General features: G+C 46.4%; 2 protein-coding genes across 2 annotated transcripts; both read left to right on the forward strand.

Moving 5' to 3' along the window:
• Positions 1–10,773: 10,773 nt before the first annotated feature.
• LOC114911317 (zona pellucida sperm-binding protein 3-like) lies at positions 10,774–13,977 on the forward strand. Its single transcript, XM_029255101.1, has 8 exons — positions 10,774–11,440; positions 11,520–11,635; positions 11,803–11,906; positions 11,981–12,158; positions 13,197–13,314; positions 13,421–13,512; positions 13,582–13,661; positions 13,734–13,977. The coding sequence occupies exons 1-8, from the start codon at positions 10,784–10,786 to the stop codon at positions 13,784–13,786; spliced, it is 1,398 nt and encodes a 465-aa protein (XP_029110934.1). The 5' UTR covers positions 10,774–10,783; the 3' UTR covers positions 13,787–13,977.
• Positions 13,978–17,157: 3,180 nt separating this feature from the next.
• LOC114911325 (zona pellucida sperm-binding protein 3-like) lies at positions 17,158–20,378 on the forward strand. The gene is made up of 8 exons (XM_029255127.1): positions 17,158–17,833; positions 17,913–18,028; positions 18,196–18,299; positions 18,374–18,551; positions 19,590–19,707; positions 19,814–19,905; positions 19,975–20,054; positions 20,135–20,378. Exons 1-8 carry the CDS (start codon positions 17,177–17,179, stop codon positions 20,185–20,187), a joined length of 1,398 nt encoding a protein of 465 aa, XP_029110960.1. The 5' UTR covers positions 17,158–17,176; the 3' UTR covers positions 20,188–20,378.
• The last annotated feature ends 1,885 nt before the right edge of the window (positions 20,379–22,263 follow it).

Below are 22,263 nucleotides of genomic sequence, written 5' to 3' on the forward strand. Positions count from 1 at the left end.
TTCAAGAAGGTTTAAGTATTTTCTCCATAATAGTCTCTAATTTCCCTGTACTTACAAAGGCATTTGCACACCTGGGAAACTTCACAGGAGCAGTTCAAGGAATTTTTCTTTACTGAAGAGTACTATGCTGTAGATTTGGACCTGCAACCTTCAGGTTTAAAAGCAGCTAACTTACCAGCTGCCTGCTGGTCTTTAAAAGACTAATGTTACTTAGAGTGAAATGTGTCATTATCAGTGTTTACATAACATATAAGGCAGCTGATGTTCAATTTTCTTAAAAAAAAGGGGTTTTTTTAAATTTTTTTCATTAAACAAGGTTTTTGACCATTTTTTTTCACCAAGATTACAAATTATTGTTAGGATTAAAAGTTTGGTGCCACCAAATTTTGACTCCCCTAAGCAGTCGCCCAGGTTTGCCGTATTATAAAACTGGCCTTCCTCCTAAAGTCAACGTTTCCACATGATGAGTATGGACTGATCCCGACTCCTGTCGCTTCGGATGGAAATCACCCCCTGCGTTTTCACCCCTCCAAGGTGGCAGGACCTCCAGCTCGATGACTTTAAGTGGGCAGGACAGCCGACCACAGTCCAGTTTCAACCATTCATGCAGCGTTGCTCAATTCCCTCAATTAAAGTCACTCAATAAATGCATGCAGGGTTGAGGAAAAAAGCATGTTGTGGTTCAGGGCAGCAGCCACATGGGTTTTGCTTTCTCCTCAGCTCCAGGTTGGACTGCAGCCTGCCGGAGGTGGCGGGTAAAGTCCTTAGCTGGGTAAGAGCCCCCCCCGGCAGAGAGAACCTGTTTGCCCTCCAGCTCTTGCTATTTACGAAGAGAAAAAGCATTTGCCCTCTACATAGAGAAACTCATTTCCAGCTCTGTTTTCAGTAACAACCTTATGGTCAGGAGGTCACTGTTATCCAGAGCCAATCCCACGAAGCCAAGGGTGCAGTCTGGTGAGCAGGGTATGATACAGTAGGTTGAATCTGGAAAAGAGTGTATGGTAGGGTGAGTCTGGGAGGCACAGGGAGTACAGAAGGGCAAATCCAGGAAGGAACTGGTGTTTGGAGGAAAGGGTGAATCCTGGGAGGAAAGGGTGAATGGTAGGGTGAATCTAGAGAGGTGTAAAAGCAGGGTAAATTCAGAAGGGAAGGATGTGTGGGAAGGTGAATCTAGAGAGTTGTAAAACAGGGTAAATGCAGAAGGGAATGATGTATGGTAGGGTGAATCTCAGAAGCTCAGAGTGTCAATTGGGTAAATTCAGGAGAGAAATGATGTACTGCAGGGTAAATTTGGGAAGGAAAGTTGTATGGTCGGGTCACTCTAGAGAGGAAGAGGTGTACAACAGGGTAAATGCATAAGGAAAAGGTGTGTGCTCATTAGAATCCAAGACACACATTATAGCTCACAGTGTGTGACACCTGGTAATGTGACGGCTGGAACTGCTCCCTTTGTTCTGAAGGTTGCTGGTTTGAATTCCAACTAGTGCTTCAGTTGCCTTGAACAAGATACTTACCCTAAACTTAAAAAAAGCTCTATTAAGGGGTAAATAACTTAAGAAATTATTTAGAGTAACGCTGTAAGCCACTTTGGAGGAAAATGTTGAAATGTTTGTAATTCGTAATTCCACTAAATCACAGTAAAGTCAGCAGAGCTATGAATGATCATGCGTACAGTAAGTGTGAGCTGCGAAAATAAACAATGTACTCATCTAAAAAGAGGTGTGGAAGTCGGTGAGCTCAGTGTGCCAGTGGCATCACTAGGGTCGGTGTCCCCCAGTGCGGTAACTCATGGTGTCACTCCCCCCCCCCGCCAATGGACCTCATCCCCTACCAGACCATACAGAATCCTTAGTAATGTTTTTCTACTAATGTTACTCATAAATCGTAGTTCCCCCGTATCACTGAATGTAATGACAGTAGTAGTAACATAACTAGCAAAATTAAAATTACAGCTTTAAATTACAGTATCAAACACACAGCCTAAATGTATTTACACACACACACTTTCTGAACTGCCTGCCCCATACAGGGTTGTAGGGAGCTGGAGCCTAACCCAGCAACTCAGGGCATAAGGCTGGAGGGGGAGGGGACACACCCAGGACGGGACGCCAGTCCATCACAAGGTACCTCATGCGGGACTCGAACCCCAGACCCACCAGAGAGCAGGACCTGGTCCAACCCACAGCACCACCGTGCCCCCCTTTAAATGTATTTACATTTACTAAATTTACATACTTTCATGTGGTTAAAGTGAAAATTCGGTAAGAAAACAATTGAACTTGAAGTAAAAACATTTAAGAACTATATAAAAATTATGCTATTTTAACATTATTGATAGAGGTTCACAAATACTAATTACCACAATATTGTAGGTAAAACACCAGAAAATGTGACAAAATCAGCGACTATAAAACACGAACGGGGACGGAAATGGGTGTGAGCTTGTGGCACGTGGAAAGGAAACCACCTGATTCAAAGCATCACTTGAATTGTAACTGTAATTGTAATTGTCGTTGTAATTGTAATTGAGTAATGATGAGAGCTGTGAGCGAAGCACATTGGAAGGTTCAAAAAGTGAATGAGCGCAGAGTTTTATCCTTGTAGGAATATTGATACATGTAAACTGGGCTTTATTACCAAACATGTTCTTGTTCTTGTAACGAACTACAGGGATATTTTAAGAAACAAACACACACACACACACACACACACACACATTTTCAGAACCGCTTGTCCCAAATGGGGTCATGGGGAACCGGAGCTCACCCGGTAACACAGGGCGTAAGGCCGGAGGGGGAAGGGACACACCCAGGACGGGACGCCAGTCCGCCGCAAGGCACCCCAAGCGGGACTCGAACCCCAGACCCACCGGAGAGCAGGACTGTGGTCCAACCCACTGCGCCACCGCACCCCCCTATTTTAAGAAACAATAACACCTTTGTGCTGAAACACACACACACACACACCATCTGAACTGCTTGTCCCATACAGGGTCACGGGGAGCCAGAGCCTAACCCGGCAACACACAAGGTGTAAGGCTGGAGGGGGAGGGGACAGACCCAGGATGGGATGCCAGTCCATCGCAAGGCACCCCAAGCGGGACTCAAACACCAGACCCACCAGGAAGCAGGTCCAACCTACTGCGCCACTGTGCCACCGCACCCCATTCCGCGCTGAAACACTGCACAAATATTTCATAGACACTCATTTTGGTGTCACCCGGTGCGGTCCGCACCCCCAGGACCCCCAGCACCCCCCGCACCCCCCCGGCGACGCCCCCGGATCGCTCCACACATCTCCTCACATGGTTCCTACGACGAAAAGCTCCTGTTTTTTCCCTCTCGCCATTTGGAGACCTCCACCCACTTACGCCGCCGTTCTTGATCTAAGAGAGCCCTGCTGGACTCATTTAACTCCAAACGCGCGTTCAGGTGAAGAAAGGCGCCGGTGCAGAACGCGCCGCCGATGAATTAAGGCCTGACACTCATTAAGCGGCGATGGCCTCCGCCGGCTGGGCGGCGGAACAAACCGCGGTGCGCTCCAAGCGCGGGCTTTCCGTTTTTGATGTCGCGCTCCTCTCCAAGCTTAATGCGACGAGCGCGCCGAGAGTGCAAACACGTGGGCGGCATAATGCGCTCCCCGTGTCTTATTTGCGAACGCAGGCCCGCTGCAAACTTACTTTGAAAAGCCATCTCTGAAAACAAAACGAGGGTTTTTTTTCCCCCGCATTCTTTCTCCCAGCATCTGCTCATCACAAGCGAGCACCATCAAACGGCGACGCTTCTCCGAGCTCGACAGCAGTGCGGCGAAAACACAGCCGGGCTGCTGTTGGGATCATAGCCAAGTGCAGCGTCGGGGCCAGGTGTCGAGGAGTGAAACGCCATCAATGTCGCCGAACGTAAATCGGCACGTTACCGTTGTTTTGACTGCCTGCTACAATAACACCGTGGGGGAAGTGTATGTTTTTTTTTTTCGTTATCTTCCAGTACCAGGTCACTCGGCACACCGTGTCGACAGGCCCATCCGCGCGTGGCCTCGCGCTCGCCGTCGGCACCATTCCAACAAATGCTCCGCATCGTGCCGAGTTATGTCTCGCCGCCAGGTTCCCGTTCATCATTCGCCGCGGCGCCCCGCTCGTACCCTTCGCCCGCTGGGGGACACATTTGTCGTGCACCGTTTCGCTCGAGGTCGCGAGGAGAGGTCGCAACCTGATTATACCAGGGAAAAAAATGAAGGACCCCCCCGTCCCCTATTTCAGTGAATGATACCTTTGAAAACATCCAATTTAATAAAGTGACTGTTAATACTGAAAAGTGCAGTAAAACATCTTGCTCTATATTATAAAAGTCTAAAGACGGATTTATAAACCCTCCGATTCTGCCCTGGAATTTCTCAACCCAAAGCCTGATATTTACATTTATCTATCCGACACCTTTTTCCAAAGCATGTTATGGTGCGAGGTATTCAGGTTTACAGCGATACGGACGTTTACACAGCAGGGTAAGCTTACCGCATCAATTCAGGGTAAGCGGGATTGGAACTTGGGATTGTTTTATTACAAGGTTACAGCTCTCACTGTCTCCGTTATATCATTGTAGTTTATTCATTTATCCGACACTTTTCTCCAGAGCTACTTACCATCATTTATCGTGGGGTAAATTTAGCGGAGCAATTCAAGGTAAAGTACCTTGCTCAAGGGTACTACAGCTGGAGGTGGAAATCAAACCTTTGGACCCAAAGGCAGGAGCTGTAACCACTATGCTACCAGCTGTCTGGTCACACCACGAAAACTCATGTTACTTGGAGGGAAAGGTTGTTCTGCACTTCCAAGACTGTGGTGTTGAATAGGGACCACAAGTGAGACACAGGGACAAAACTTTGAGGAGGTGTCTCCTGATGTCAGTGTCTAGCAGTATGTTTTTTCTAGTGGATGTGGGCCACCTGAGCTGGTTCTGCAGTGGTTGGAGTGCCAGACCTTGCTGTAGTACCCTTGATCATGATACTTGGCTTGAATTGATGCAGTAAAAATGACCAAACTGTATAAATGAGTAAATCACAGAAAGTCACTTCAGGGAAAAAGTGTCATCTAAAGCAATAAATTATATCAAAACACAATACCATTAATGCAATTATTAGCCGCAAACACAAATATTAAACAAAACACTAGAGCAATTTAAATAAATAATTTTTTTTTTCACCCATTTTCAGCAACCATTTAACCAGAGCTGCTGGTTGTTCTGATTAAAAGAGAAAAATTTATTTTTTTTTGTCAATTTAAATGCATATATACTTGTCTTAAAAGTTAAAATTTTATTTTTGCTGAACAGAAAGGACATCAAACCATCTTCCATGAAGATGAAAAATATAAAGACAGCAATAAAGTGCATATGAAACATTGACATGTCACTGTGGTTAAAAAAATATGTTCACATTTATCTGACACTTTTCTCCAAAGTGACTTACACTGTTAAACTACCCACAATTATTCACCCATTTATAAAACTAGGCAAGTTTATTGAAGCTGCTGAGAGTAAGTATGTTATGCAAAGATACTACAGCTGAAGAAGGTACTTGGACCTCCAACCTTCAAGTCCAAAGGTTGCAGCTGTAACATTACGCTACCAGCTTACACACTTACACACCTTTAAAACAACGTAGAAATTTTTCTAAACTATCCAACACACAGGCACATGGAGACAGGAACATCTTGGATCACTGGCTGCCCCCGATGAAGAAGCGAGGGTCAGGTGCAACCTAAGTATAAAGAAAGAGCTGAGAGAAGAAGACCACAGCTACTGTTGACATGACATCATTTAGCAAATTCTTTTCTCCAAAGCAACTTCCAACAAGCTCTATGTAGTGTTATGAGCCCACACATCTTATTCACCGTGGTGACTTACACTGCTAGATACACTACTTACACTGGGTCACTCATCCATATATCAGAACACATACGCTCTCTGTCACTCATACACTATGGGTGAACCTGAACAGCATGTCTTTGGAGTGTGGGAGGAAACCAGAGCACCACAAGGAAGCCCATGCAGACACGGGGAGAACGTGCAAACTCCACACAGACTAAGTGGGGATCGAACCAACGCCCTCTGACACCACCCAGGTGCCATGATGCAGTAACACTTCACCAAAGCGCCACTCTTTCGTTGGCACACTTACTGAGAAAAGCTCCTTTCTGTGTTTCATTTAGTGTTTCTTACACTGTATCTTTGTTTTTAACGAAACACGTCGTAAGAAGAGCCCACACCGCCTCACACCTGGTCACTCCCTGAACTCCCTGAACTCAACAAGCACCAGCGTGTCACAAATAAAAAGCGGTTATTAGGTGATGTGCTGCTGAGGAAAAATCTTTGATCAGGATGTTGGTGTCCAATGTCATGGTCCAACATCAAACCCTGGGTCGTATTTGGGGATTTAATTTAGAGCGCTTCCTTAAACACCACCAGGTGTGCGAAAAGTGGATATGGTGGGGTACACGCGCAATGGACATCCACAGCGGACGCACACACCGGACGCACACTGGACGCGCACAGTGGACGCACACACTCCCCCGGGACTGAACGGATCGTCCCTTGCGCCTGCATTTGTCATCGTTCTCTGGCAGATCCATTTAACCTGTGCACGGCCTCCGGAGTCACATGAGAGATGGACGTCATTAATCTTGTGTTTTTTTAAGGGTTTTAAGGTCTCCTCCAGGTTTGTTTGTGTGAAGATCCAGGATGTCTGCAGTGCCCGGAATTCGAGTTACTGGGTAATTTCTGTTGCTGTTCCTTTTTCCCGAGTCTTCAGCCAGCGGGACCACTTCTCAACATTACTCTCTTTTACTCTGTTATTTCCCCATTAACACATTTGGTTGGTTTTCACTGGTTCAGGGTAAGTACCTTGATCAAGGGTACAACAGCAGGAGCTGGGATTCAAAGTCAAGTAGTCCGATGGCAAAATGATGCCCCTAACCACTGCGCCACTTGCTGCCCCAAACCTGCCCCATGGAATCAGTCTGCTGATGGCTTTACTCAGGTGTGTATGATGGCTTGGGGCTATAGAACAAGAATGACCCCCCTCCACCCACCCCCACTGACGAAGAAACACTTCACTGGTTGGCTTTAAGGTTGAAGTGTTTAGTACACTAGATGCCTTTTTTTTTATTCTTTTCTTTCTTCTTCCTCTTCTTCTTTCCACCCTTTCCTGGGGTTAATTTGTCACAGGAATGGCTGCGCCGTTGCCCCAAACTCTAATACCTCTTGAGAGATAATAAAGAAGATGACAGATGCCTCGAATCGCCAGTTTCCATGGCGATGCTGCTGTTGTTCGCCTGTGATCTCTGACTCCTTCCCTGTCCGCTACTGAGCAATAACAAAACAGTCCATCAAGATACAGATAAATAAACAAAACGCGGCAGGAACGCGGCACAAAAGAAAGCGTGGGATCTGTGCCATGCGTTTCCCTCCTTTTCCATACCTGAAGTTCATTTTTTTTTTGCTGTGCCTGCACAACCCCGGCACGCGGCGGCTGCCTTTTATATCCTCGGCGCCTGTCGTAATGAAATGCAAAACAATTCACCTTCAGATTACAGAGTATCATTGGCATGCGCCAGGCTAATTCGCACAAATTAGCCGGCAAAGCGATTCATCCTTGGGTACGAGGGGAAAACAAAAGGCGCTTCATTACTCGCTGCTGCTTGGAGCCTTGCCCTCCTCATTTCGTTTGCTCCTTTGCTTGCACGTCCGCTTTGGCTGAGGCCCGCGAAGGCGAGCTCGTTCTCGTCTCGCCCTCCTTTCGTTTGGCTCGGGGCGCACGCCGCGCACCAACAAAGGAAATCAAAGGGCCCGGCCCCTGCTGAAGGAACGCGTCGATGGCATCGCGTCGCTTTGTTTTGCGTAGGCCCCCGGCTCATCTGTCCGCCTTTTCTCTTTCGTGCGCGCTTTTCGGTCGCTGCTCAGAACAAATAAACGGCGAACAACAAGCCGTCTTAGCCATTGCAACGCAGGTACCCGAAAAATAATAATAGCCCCTCGAGTGGACCTTTGATGTCCGGCTTAATGAGGAGGATGACAATGGAGTTGTCTCCGAGCCATGTCATTATGCATGCAGAAGAGCCGGCGCCACGGCGGAACTTTTCGAGTGGCCAATCAGAGGGCCCACCTGGCAGATTGTTCGAATCGTATGGGTCGCTTTGACAGCGACATCAATGCGCTGCTGAATAACAAACGAACGGGGACGGTAACGTGCACTACTGAGTTAAAAGCAATTAAAGGGCTTTGAAAGGGACTCGGAGAGGAGGCACGATCAGGAAAAGATTGGCGTACTCTACTCTCTGTGCTGTGCGGCCCAAACAGCAGGGATTTTGAAAGAGAAGGGATTCATTCATCACCCCCCTGTTACAGACATGTGTGACGTACACATTTTTACATTGAGATGACATCTTTCACCAAAGCGACTTACAATGTCAAGGAAAGACTTATCACAAGCTTACATTTATTTACCCATTTTTATAGCTGGGTAGTTTTAAATGGACCTAATTAGGGTGAGTACCTTGCTCGAGGGTATTACACATGGAGGTGAGAATCATACCTGCAACCTTTGGGCAAAAAGGAAGCAGCTCTAATCACTACGCTACTAGCTGTCCCTTCTTTTTTGGACTCGTGACAATGCTGTCAAATTTTGTGCATGATGCTCATGAAGGAATCAGACCTGGCTTCTCTTACGGTTAGAGGCAGTACGTTAATTAATGTGCAAAGTGATGTAAAAGCAGCACCTTGCAAGGAAGTGAGCGTCATCCGTGAAACGTTTTTCAATTGTGCAAAGTTGCAGGAACAAACATGGTTCTGTATCTGAAAACTGTTCTGTATCTGAGAGTTTTTTTTTTTTTTTTTAATCTGCATTGGGAATAGAAGAACAATGAAATTCCTTACGTCTCATTATATGTTTAGCTTTTCTTAATAAATATATGCATGCACACACATACACACGCTGTCTGAAGCTGCTTGTCCCAAGCAGGGTCATGGTGAGCTGGAGCCTGGCCCAGCAGCACAGGGACTCACCCAAGCTGGGGTGGCACCTGAAAACCCTCTGAAGATGCAATACCACAAGCATGAGAAGTACTGGAAGCTATTTCCTTGGCAAGAGGCTTACTTCCATAATACATAGCTCATCTGAAACCACTTGGTCCAAACGAGGTCACGGCAAACAGGACCCTAACCTAGCAAAACAGGGGGTAAGCCTGGAGGGGGAGGGGACACACCCAGGATAGGACGCCAGCTTGTCACAGGGGACCCCAAGCAGGACTCGAACCCCAGACCCACCGGAGAACAGGACCCAGCCAAACCCACCAGACCCCCTAATTACTCATGTAAATAACTCCAGGTCAACTTGGAGTATTATGGCTTTTCCCTTGAGCCTTTAACTGCTAGCAACATTACTGCTTAATGTCATCTGAATGAAGATTAACTAAATGCCTTGCTTTGTATATGCTTGGGGGAAGGGGATGTTGCAAGTGTGTATTGCAGTGGCACTTAAGTCATGGTTAACTTTACATGTCAATTGACAACTGTCATTGGATGGCAGTTTCAGTTCAGCTCTCTATGTGGGTAGGAAATTTCTAGACAAACGTCCTAGTGTAGCAAAATATGAAGGGGGGCTGCATCTCAACAGTACCCAACATCTAGGTCAGTGTGCTACTCAAGCCTTCTACTGCTACCCTTGCAAAGCCAATGGTCTTCCCCCACCTCCCCAATGTATGCAATTGGTTCCAGAAAAAGCCCTTCAGAAATTGATCCATTCTTTATGAGATCTAAACTGCTGCCATTGACTTGACTAAAAGCGATGTTGACAACTGCTTGCAATAGTCATTACACTAGTATTGTCAAGTTACCGATAGCAAACTACAATGACTAAAATTTTTAGAATACACTGGTTTTAGTGCCCTTGTGAAATGAATACAAAAATTAAATTTCAGGTAGCCTTTATTACACACACAAAAAAATTCTAACATGCAAAGTGAAGGCACAATGTTTTCAGTTCAATACCAACTGGTAAATATGTGGACTAGCTAGCTGATTGACGTGGTTAAGCCAGCTAGTTAATGGGTGGTGCACAAACCACCCATTGCGTGTAAATCAAGATACTCGGAGAAATGCTTTCCTTTGTTGAGGGAAGGCAATCAGGATGTGTCAGGAAAGTCTTTGAAAATTCATTGAAACTTTGAAAACTGGAAGCGGTTTGGCTTATTTTGGGGAAAATCAGTCTGGTATAAAACATTGTGAGAAGGGCAGGTCATTTCGTTGCTAGAAGTGGTAAGATGAGATCACAGCAGAGCCTTATGCTGCTTGTACTTTTAGACCGCTTATGTAATGGACAGGGTCCCTGGAAAGACTCCATTCAGCTACCCCAAACAGTTCTCCAATCAGAATGCAGCCACCAGCAATACGGTCACTGAAGAAGACTTTTCTCTTTGACTCCAAATCTGGTTCATCAAGGAGAATCTTCTCTCCTGTACAGATGACTGGTAGCTTTGAGAGCTCCCAACATGTATGATCTGAGAGACATCCTGGACATTTAATGTCCTTGAACAATGGAGACCTAAACAGGCAACTGAAGGCGATTAAAAATCAGTAAGTGAAACAATTGGGTAACGCTTCAGGGATGGAACAAAATTGGTCAAATTGTAAGATGGTTCAGCTGTTGGAAAAACAACAGCTGTTCTGTTTGGTATAAAATTGGCTGGAAGAGCACTTACTTTCATGATTCTTTGGTTACTAACACTAGCGCAATGGCTTCTTTGCAGTGGCTTGTGGGCCTCGCTTTGTTGGGTTGTTTGTGTAATGGCCAGGTTTCCCAGCAGGGCAGTTTTCCCCAGCTGTCAAGTCAGGAGTCTTTGCTACAGACAGCCCACCGAGCTGCCCAGGGACAGTCCTCTCTGTTGGCAAGTGGGGTTCCTCAAAGGTACCCTTTTCCCCAGCAACCCCAAGGAGTGTCTTCTCCTCAGTTCTCTTCAATGAGGCCAGTGCAGTTGGATCCCCTGGTACAGAATTCTAACCTTGTTGAGCCAGTGTTTGAGTTGCCTTACAGCCAGCCTTCTGTCCAGGTTGAATCAGTAAGGCCAGTGTTGCCAGCTCACTACAGGCAGGCTTCTGCAGTTCTCCCGGTTCACGGAGGGCAGTCCTCGGCACCAGCTTCCCTGGTGCAACCAGCAGCCCAGGTTCCACTTTCTGTGAAATCCCAGTTTCTGGCTCAACCTTCTGCAGTGAAGGTTGAATGCAGGGAAGACTCGGTTTTGGTGGAGGTACAGCAGGACATGCTGAGTAATGGCCAGATGATCCAGCCATCAGAAATTACCCTTGGAGGCTGTGTGCCAGTTGGACAGGATCCTTCCAGAGGGGTTCTGCTGTTCGTGTCAGAGCTACATGGCTGTGGAAGTACGCTGACGGTATGGGACCTCCTGAATTCTACCGTACCTGTTGCAAGGAGTTGACATTGGGTAGATGAGCCTCCTCTTCTCTATGCAGGTGACTGATTCCCTGATCTACACTTTCACGTTGGTGTATGTGCCCGAAGGACTCGGTTCCACCCCTATTGTGCGGTCTCATGGTGCAGTGATTAATGTTGAGTGCCATTACTTGAGGTGAGTCAGGAGTCTGGTCTAATTCTGTAATGAGAACTGGAGGAAGATATTCCTGATATATAGCCGAACTTGGTTACAATGAGTAACTACACCTGGGCAACTCCATCCATAAGGAATAATGTAGGACTTGCTCTACCCTGCTATTAGCTACTCCTTCCTATTTGCAGGAGGCTCAATGTGAGCAGCAATGCTGTGATGCCAACATGGGTACCCTACTCTGCCGCTATGTCTGCTGAGGAGCGTTTGATGTTTTCACTCCAGCTCATGACTGGTGGGTAAAATGCTCCAACTTACTTCAATTGGAGTCTTTGTGTGTGTCTTAAGGGCTCCTGTCCTTTTCTCTAGATAACTGGGAACTTGAGAGGGCTTCAAACATCTACTTTCTGGGAGATGTCCTGAACATCGAGGCTTCTGTAGTTGTGGCCAACCATCAGCCTCTGCGGGTGTTTGTGGATAGCTGTGTGGCCACCTTGGAACCTGATGTGACGTCTGTCCCTAGATATGCCTTTGTGGGGAATTATGGGTGAGTACTTGCATGCAAGTATGACTTCTCCAATGCTGTCATTTCCCTCTCTGTATTGGCTGTAGCCTGAAATAGGGGTTGGATGTAATGATGCATTCCTCTTGTTGACGAGGGAATGATTACCCTTGTATCCTGAAGGAATTGCAAAACGGAAGCAAGTTGCGCATGACAGGAACACCGAGAGCTTGTGTATATACCTCAAGCAGGGAAATGTTCTTTCACTGTTGTGGTATCGGTCTATCTAATGCTTATCTAGCGGCTACCTTGCATGCAGAGGGCGTGAGGCCATCCTTGGCTGGAGACAACTTGGTTCACAGGGCTGTCTAAAGTTATGGCCAAGAGCATACCTGTGGCATGCTGCAGAGCATGTGGCTGCCATACTGTTGAAGGTTTCCCCTCATGTTTCAAACACTTACTAGTCATTCCCACACTACATGGGACATCTGATAGTGTGGTGACCAAAACTGTGTGTTACTTATGGATGCAAAGGTTTTAATTCAACCTCTGCCCATAATGCCCTTGAGCAAGACACTTGGCCCAAAAAAAAAAAATGGCTCTAGTAAAATCACTTGGCTATACAGAGGGGTCAGTGATATATGTAGGCTGAGAAGGTGCTTTATGCTGAAAGGAATCAGCTTAATGTCATGGTGGTGCGAGAATGCTGATACTGACCCAATTGACATGGGTTCCACATGAACTTTCAGTTTCAAAGAGGCTGGTGTTCTTGGCAACCTGCTGCTTTTTCTATCTCTATGTGAAGACTACGCTTGTGCAGGTCCAGAGCAATAATGCTGGAACAAAAAAAAGACACCAGAAGCAGGACATGTCACTGTAGAGGGGGAAACCCCTCTAGTATAGGGAGCTTAGTGAACATGTGTGGCTGTACCACCTACTGTATTATGATCAGCGAAGCACTTTGCATGCTAAAATGGCTATTGAATTTATTGCCCCCCCCCCCCCATTAGTCCCTGCTGTTACAGAGACTGCATGTACTCTGGTCATATGACAAACCTGTCCATAATCTGCAAACATCGTCAGGTGCCTGACTGATGCCAAGGTGACTGGATCCCGCTCCCAGTTCCTCCCCAGGAAGCAGATCAACAAGCTCCAAATGCAACTGGATGCCTTCAGGTTCTCGCAGGAGACCAGGAGCTCTGTAAGTGCATATCAGTCTTCACTGACTGAACTTGAAGCAGGCTCAACATATTTCATCTCGGAGTGTTTATGGAACTTGTCATGCAGTCCAGCCTTTCTTCCCCCAGATCTACATCACGTGCGTTCTGAAAGCAACCATGGCTTCCAAAAGGGCCGACCCCCAGCACAAGGCTTGCTCGTATTCCGTGTCCGCAAATAGGTTCGTTCAGTTGAATGGCTACTGTCATGTTGTTGATGCTACGGAACTTCAGTGGTCTCTTGTTCATAGGTGGGGATCTGCAGATGGTGATGACCAAGTATGTGGCTGTTGTGACTCATCCTGTAATGTGAAGGGAAGAAATGTAGCAGGTAAGACCAGTTGTGGATTGATTGATGATTCATTTATTTGAATTTGGGGCTAAATAATCCTTTCCTTTCCAGACTTCAAAGGAGAAGCTGTTGCTGGACCCATCGTTATTCGGGATCACTATTAGCCATGCCATGAGGATGGCTGCTTTTGAGGGGAAACTGCACCATGATGCTGCTTGTACACTGCAGAGCTGTTGCAACATCTCAAAGGATCTGTCTTCACTGCCTGAACTCAAGGCTCATGCAGTTCTGTGAAGTTGACTTTGCCTCTTTGTGCTGATGGCAAAACTGAATTCAGAATAAATCTTAACAAAAATCTGCTTGAGTCGACTTTGTTCTGAAGTTGATTCCCTGCCGCTTTGTTTCTTTGTATTGACTGGCAAGATGCATTCCTCAAAATGCAGCACTGCTGGTATCGTAGTCCCCAAAGGCTACTGCCTTCAGACCTAAAGGTCACAGGTTCAAGTCCCACCTCTGGCTTGAATACCCTTCAAAGTACTTTCCCTAAACTGCTCCAGTAAAATTAGCTGGCTGTAAACTTTTTCTCTTTTTGTTCTCTCCAAAGCACCAATTCATTCTCCTTGGTCTTCAGTGAGGGACTTTCATTGTACCATGTTGAAAGTGACCTGACCACCTCTCCATGAGGTGTCACTGTGTGTCCCAGGATGGCTGTATCAACAAACTTGAAAACGTGACTGCTCTAAGTCGAGCTCCAATAGGTGAACAGGGAGTACAAGGAGGAGCTGAGCACACATTCCTGTGGCGTGCCAGTGCTGAGGGTGGGGGATATGTGGCTGTCAGGAAGTCCAAAAGTCAGTTAAATAGGTGACTTAAGACCCAGATCCTTCAGCTTGACTATGAGTCTTGTAGGGAGACTGGTACTGAATGCAGAGCTGTAACAGCCTCGGCACTTAGGTGTCTTTCTTCTTCCCCTCGGGTATTCCAGGGCAGATTGTAGTGCCATTGGGATGGTATCGGTGGATCTGTTAGAGCAGTAAGCAAACTGGTTTGAGTCCAAGGTATCTGGTAGAAGCGGATGTGGGATTCACTGAGAGACACTCAAAGCACTTCAGGGTGAGGCAGTAGTCATTCAGGTAGGAGACAGCTTTCATGAAAACAGGGGGATGATGGTGGTCTGCATGTAGGGATCACTTGGGCTCAGACTAAAGATGTCGATGAAAACATCTAACTGGTCAGTGCGGGCCCTCAGGACATGTCCATGGATGCCATCAGATCCTGAAACCTTTCTTGCATTGGTTCTCTTGAAGGGAGTAGTTGGAGCCAGAGGGCAGGTGTTATGGTCACCGGGTATTTTCGCAGCAGGGAATGTATTGCCTGCCTCAAAGCAATTGTAGAATGTGTTGAGGTCGTCTAGTAGGGGGCAGACATAGGCACATCACTGCTTTTCCTGTCTTTGTAGTCTGTTATAGTGTGCAGACCACACCTGTTTGGGGTCAGAGCCTTGATAGTCTGACTCCACTCTCCCTGAAGTCTCTCTTGGCCAAACTGATAACCTTTTGAATGTCGTTCCTGGACTTCTTGTAGGCGCTCAGGTCCCCCAGAGTTGAAGGTTGCATTTTGTGCTCTCAGCCTGGGGGTGAGTGTGTGATTCTTAAGGACAGTTTTTTTTTTTTTTTTTTTTTTTTCTTCTTCTTCCCCCCCCACCATATGCACCAGTGTTCATCACATGAGTAGCTGCAAAAAAACTTTGTTGGAATATCAGTGATTCCTGATCACTGTCCTAGAATTTTTGAGATATGAACATTTACGTTACATTACAGGAGTAGCTGCATAAAGGATTGATCCAGGCATGATCTTAGCTATAGTGCATGAACATTTATACCTGACCTTAAGAGGTCATGGATGAAGTGAACCTGGAAGAGGTGAGTTTTAAGACCCTTTTTAAATGTGGACAAAGATTCAGCAGTTCTGAGGGAGAGGGGGAGGCCGTTCCACCACAACAGGGCCAGAACCGAAAACCTCCGTACTTTATCTTTCAGGCATGGGACCACCAAGAGGGGAGATGTGGAAGAGTGTAGCAGTCTGGATGTGGTGTAGCAGATGATCAACTCTTATCAGGACTTCTCTAAATGAGTAAATGTACTTTTGATTGCGGATTTCCAAGAAAAGGCTTCAGTTGGACCAATCTCAATTGAAAACCTAACTCAGCCAAAGACAGGACAGCTGTAACCAGAAAGCCCTCTGAAGATGCAATACCACAAGTGTGAGGAGTACTGAAGGCTGTTTCCTTGGCAAGAGGCTTACTTCCATAATTACTCATGTAAATAACTCCTGGTCAACTTGGAATATTATGGATTTTCCCTTGAGCCTTTAACTGCTAGTATTTACATTTACTCATTTAGCTGACGCTTTTCTCCAAAGCGACTTAGAATGTTAAGGTTACAGTTATTACCCATTTATACAGTTGGTTAATTTTACTGGAGCAATTTTAGGGGAAGTACCTTGCTCAAGGGTGCTACAGCCAGAGATGAGGCCCAAACCTGCAACCTTCGGGTCCAAAGGCAGAAGCTCCAACCACTATACTATCAGCTGCCCCCTGCAAAATCAACAACATTACTGCTTAAAGATTAACTAAATGCCTGGCTTTGTATATGCTTAGGGGGAAGGGGATGCTGCAAGTGTGTATTACAGTGGCACTTAAGTCATGGTTAACTTTACATGTCAATTGACAACTGTTCTTGGATGGCAATTTCAGTTCAGCTCTCCTATGTGGATAGGACATTTCTAGACAAACGTCCTACTGCAGCAAAATATGAAGGGGGGTGGGGGTGCCGTTTCATTCCCACTTCACTGCTTAGAGAAACAAGTTTGATAAGCAAATTCATCTCTAGAGGCTACATCTCAGCCGTACCCAACGTCTAGGTCAGTGTGCTCCTCAAAACTTTTACTGCTACACTTGCAAAGCCAATGGTCTTCCCCCACCCCATGTATGCAATTGGTTCCGGAAAAAGCCCTTCAGAAATTGATCCATCCTTTATGAGATCTAAGCTATTGCCATTGACTTGACTAAAACCTATGTTGACAACTGCTTGCTATAGTCATTACACTACACTACTACATTAGGCTGCTTATGTAATGGACAGGGTCCCTGGAAAGACTCCATTCAGCTACCCCAAACAGTTCTCCAATCAGAATGCAGCCACCAGCAATACGGTCACTGAAGAAGACTTTTCTCTTTGACTCCAAATCTGGTTCATCAAGGAGAATCTTCTCTCCTGTACAGATGACTGGTAGCTTTGAGAGCTCCCAACATGTATGATCTGAGAGACATCCTGGACATTTAATGTCCTTGAACAATGGAGACCTAAACAGGCAACTGAAGGCGATTAAAAATCAGTAAGTGAAACAATTGGGTAACGCTTCAGGGATGGAACAAAATTGGTCAAATTGTAAGATGGTTCAGCTGTTGGAAAAACAACAGCTGTTCTGTTTGGTATAAAATTGGCTGGAAGAGCACTTACTTTCATGATTCTTTGGTTACTAACACTAGCGCAATGGCTTCTTTGCAGTGGCTTGTGGGCCTCGCTTTGTTGGGTTGTTTGTGTAATGGCCAGGTTTCCCAGCAGGGCAGTTTTCCCCAGCTGTCAAGTCAGGAGTCTTTGCTACAGACAGCCCACCGAGCTGCCCAGGGACAGTCCTCTCTGTTGGCAAGTGGGGTTCCTCAAAGGTACCCTTTTCCCCAGCAACCCCAAGGAGTGTCTTCTCCTCAGTTCTCTTCAATGAGGCCAGTGCAGTTGGATCCCCTGGTACAGAATTCTAACCTTGTTGAGCCAGTGTTTGAGTTGCCTTACAGCCAGCCTTCTGTCCAGGTTGAATCAGTAAGGCCAGTGTTGCCAGCTCACTACAGGCAGGCTTCTGCAGTTCTCCCGGTTCACGGAGGGCAGTCCTCGGCACCAGCTTCCCTGGTGCAACCAGCAGCCCAGGTTCCACTTTCTGTGAAATCCCAGTTTCTGGCTCAACCTTCTGCAGTGAAGGTTGAATGCAGGGAAGACTCGGTTTTGGTGGAGGTACAGCAGGACATGCTGAGTAATGGCCAGATGATCCAGCCATCAGAAATTACCCTTGGAGGCTGTGTGCCAGTTGGACAGGATCCTTCCAGAGGGGTTCTGCTGTTCGTGTCAGAGCTACATGGCTGTGGAAGTACGCTGACGGTATGGGACCTCCTGAATTCTACCGTACCTGTTGCAAGGAGTTGACATTGGGTAGATGAGCCTCCTCTTCTCTATGCAGGTGACTGATTCCCTGATCTACACTTTCACGTTGGTGTATGTGCCCGAAGGACTCGGTTCCACCCCTATTGTGCGGTCTCATGGTGCAGTGATTAATGTTGAGTGCCATTACTTGAGGTGAGTCAGGAGTCTGGTCTAATTCTGTAATGAGAACTGGAGGAAGATATTCCTGATATATAGCCGAACTTGGTTACAATGAGTAACTACACCTGGGCAACTCCATCCATAAGGAATAATGTAGGACTTGCTCTACCCTGCTATTAGCTACTCCTTCCTATTTGCAGGAGGCTCAATGTGAGCAGCAATGCTGTGATGCCAACATGGGTACCCTACTCTGCCGCTATGTCTGCTGAGGAGCGTTTGATGTTTTCACTCCAGCTCATGACTGGTGGGTAAAATGCTCCAACTTACTTCAATTGGAGTCTTTGTGTGTGTCTTAAGGGCTCCTGTCCTTTTCTCTAGATAACTGGGAACTTGAGAGGGCTTCAAACATCTACTTTCTGGGAGATGTCCTGAACATCGAGGCTTCTGTAGTTGTGGCCAACCATCAGCCTCTGCGGGTGTTTGTGGATAGCTGTGTGGCCACCTTGGAACCTGATGTGACGTCTGTCCCTAGATATGCCTTTGTGGGGAATTATGGGTGAGTACTTGCATGCAAGTATGACTTCTCCAATGCTGTCATTTCCCTCTCTGTATTGGCTGTAGCCTGAAATAGGGGTTGGATGTAATGATGCATTCCTCTTGTTGACGAGGGAATGATTACCCTTGTATCCTGAAGGAATTGCAAAACGGAAGCAAGTTGCGCATGACAGGAACACCGAGAGCTTGTGTATATACCTCAAGCAGGGAAATGTTCTTTCACTGTTGTGGTATCGGTCTATCTAATGCTTATCTAGCGGCTACCTTGCATGCAGAGGGCGTGAGGCCATCCTTGGCTGGAGACAACTTGGTTCACAGGGCTGTCTAAAGTTATGGCCAAGAGCATACCTGTGGCATGCTGCAGAGCATGTGGCTGCCATACTGTTGAAGGTTTCCCCTCATGTTTCAAACACTTACTAGTCATTCCCACACTACATGGGACATCTGATAGTGTGGTGACCAAAACTGTGTGTTACTTATGGATGCAAAGGTTTTAATTCAACCTCTGCCCATAATGCCCTTGAGCAAGACACTTGGCCCAAAAAAAAAAATGGCTCTAGTAAAATCACTTGGCTATACAGAGGGGTCAGTGATATATGTAGGCTGAGAAGGTGCTTTATGCTGAAAGGAATCAGCTTAATGTCATGGTGGTGCGAGAATGCTGATACTGACCCAATTGACATGGGTTCCACATGAACTTTCAGTTTCAAAGAGGCTGGTGTTCTTGGCAACCTGCTGCTTTTTCTATCTCTATGTGAAGACTACGCTTGTGCAGGTCCAGAGCAATAATGCTGGAACAAAAAAAAGACACCAGAAGCAGGACATGTCACTGTAGAGGGGGAAACCCCTCTAGTATAGGGAGCTTAGTGAACATGTGTGGCTGTACCACCTACTGTATTATGATCAGTGAAGCACTTTGCATGCTAAAATGGCTATTGAATTTATTGCCCCCCCCCCCCCCATTAGTCCCTGCTGTTACAGAGACTGCATGTACTCTGGTCATATGACAAACCTGTCCATAATCTGCAAACATCGTCAGGTGCCTGACTGATGCCAAGGTGACTGGATCCCGCTCCCAGTTCCTCCCCAGGAAGCAGATCAACAAGCTCCAAATGCAACTGGATGCCTTCAGGTTCTCGCAGGAGACCAGGAGCTCTGTAAGTGCATATCAGTCTTCACTGACTGAACTTGAAGCAGGCTCAACATATTTCATCTCGGAGTGTTTATGGAACTTGTCATGCAGTCCAGCCTTTCTTCCCCCAGATCTACATCACGTGCGTTCTGAAAGCAACCATGGCTTCCAAAAGGGCCGACCCCCAGCACAAGGCTTGCTCGTATTCCGTGTCCGCAAATAGGTTCGTTCAGTTGAATGGCTACTGTCATGTTGTTGATGCTACGGAACTTCAGTGGTCTCTTGTTCATAGGTGGGGATCTGCAGATGGTGATGACCAAGTATGTGGCTGTTGTGACTCATCCTGTAATGTGAAGGGAAGAAATGTAGCAGGTAAGACCAGTTGTGGATTGATTGATTGATTGATGATTCATTTATTTGAATTTGGGGCTAAATAATCCTTTCCTTTCCAGACTTCAAAGGAGAAGCTGTTGCTGGACCCATCGTTATTCGGGATCACTATTAGCCATGCCATGAGGATGGCTGCTTTTGAGGGGAAACTGCACCATGATGCTGCTTGTACACTGCAGAGCTGTTGCAACATCTCAAAGGATCTGTCTTCACTGCCTGAACTCAAGGCTCATGCAGTTCTGTGAAGTTGACTTTGCCTCTTTGTGCTGATGGCAAAACTGAATTCAGAATAAATCTTAACAAAAATCTGCTTGAGTCGACTTTGTTCTGAAGTTGATTCCCTGCCGCTTTGTTTCTTTGTATTGACTGGCAAGATGCATTCCTCAAAATGCAGCACTGCTGGTATCGTAGTCCCCAAAGGCTACTGCCTTCAGACCTAAAGGTCACAGGTTCAAGTCCCACCTCTGGCTTGAATACCCTTCAAAGTACTTTCCCTAAACTGCTCCAGTAAAATTAGCTGGCTGTAAACTTTTTCTCTTTTTGTTCTCTCCAAAGCACCAATTCATTCTCCTTGGTCTTCAGTGAGGGACTTTCATTGTACCATGTTGAAAGTGACCTGACCACCTCTCCATGAGGTGTCACTGTGTGTCCCAGGATGGCTGTATCAACAAACTTGAAAACGTGACTGCTCTAAGTCGAGCTCCAATAGGTGAACAGGGAGTACAAGGAGGAGCTGAGCACACATTCCTGTGGCGTGCCAGTGCTGAGGGTGGGGGATATGTGGCTGTCAGGAAGTCCAAAAGTCAGTTAAATAGGTGACTTAAGACCCAGATCCTTCAGCTTGACTATGAGTCTTGTAGGGAGACTGGTACTGAATGCAGAGCTGTAACAGCCTCGGCACTTAGGTGTCTTTCTTCTTCCCCTCGGGTATTCCAGGGCAGATTGTAGTGCCATTGGGATGGTATCGGTGGATCTGTTAGAGCAGTAAGCAAACTGGTTTGAGTCCAAGGTATCTGGTAGAAGCGGATGTGGGATTCACTGAGAGACACTCAAAGCACTTCAGGGTGAGGCAGTAGTCATTCAGGTAGGAGACAGCTTTCATGAAAACAGGGGGATGATGGTGGTCTGCATGTAGGGATCACTTGGGCTCAGACTAAAGATGTCGATGAAAACATCTAACTGGTCAGTGCGGGCCCTCAGGACATGTCCATGGATGCCATCAGATCCTGAAACCTTTCTTGCATTGGTTCTCTTGAAGGGAGTAGTTGGAGCCAGAGGGCAGGTGTTATGGTCACCGGGTATTTTCGCAGCAGGGAATGTATTGCCTGCCTCAAAGCAATTGTAGAATGTGTTGAGGTCGTCTAGTAGGGGGCAGACATAGGCACATCACTGCTTTTCCTGTCTTTGTAGTCTGTTATAGTGTGCAGACCACACCTGTTTGGGGTCAGAGCCTTGATAGTCTGACTCCACTCTCCCTGAAGTCTCTCTTGGCCAAACTGATAACCTTTTGAATGTCGTTCCTGGACTTCTTGTAGGCGCTCAGGTCCCCCAGAGTTGAAGGTTGCATTTTGTGCTCTCAGCCTGGGGGTGAGTGTGTGATTCTTAAGGACAGTTTTTTTTTTTTTTTTTTTTTTTTCTTCTTCTTCCCCCCCCACCATATGCACCAGTGTTCATCACATGAGTAGCTGCAAAAAAACTTTGTTGGAATATCAGTGATTCCTGATCACTGTCCTAGAATTTTTGAGATATGAACATTTACGTTACATTACAGGAGTAGCTGCATAAAGGATTGATCCAGGCATGATCTTAGCTATAGTGCATGAACATTTATACCTGACCTTAAGAGGTCATGGATGAAGTGAACCTGGAAGAGGTGAGTTTTAAGACCCTTTTTAAATGTGGACAAAGATTCAGCAGTTCTGAGGGAGAGGGGGAGGCCGTTCCACCACAACAGGGCCAGAACCGAAAACCTCCGTACTTTATCTTTCAGGCATGGGACCACCAAGAGGGGAGATGTGGAAGAGTGTAGCAGTCTGGATGTGGTGTAGCAGATGATCAACTCTTATCAGGACTTCTCTAAATGAGTAAATGTACTTTTGATTGCGGATTTCCAAGAAAAGGCTTCAGTTGGACCAATCTCAATTGAAAACCTAACTCAGCCAAAGACAGGACAGCTGTAACCAGAAAGCCC

This window comes from Scleropages formosus, chromosome 9 (genome assembly GCF_900964775.1).
Source record: "Scleropages formosus chromosome 9, fSclFor1.1, whole genome shotgun sequence".
NCBI lineage: Eukaryota > Metazoa > Chordata > Actinopteri > Osteoglossiformes > Osteoglossidae > Scleropages > Scleropages formosus.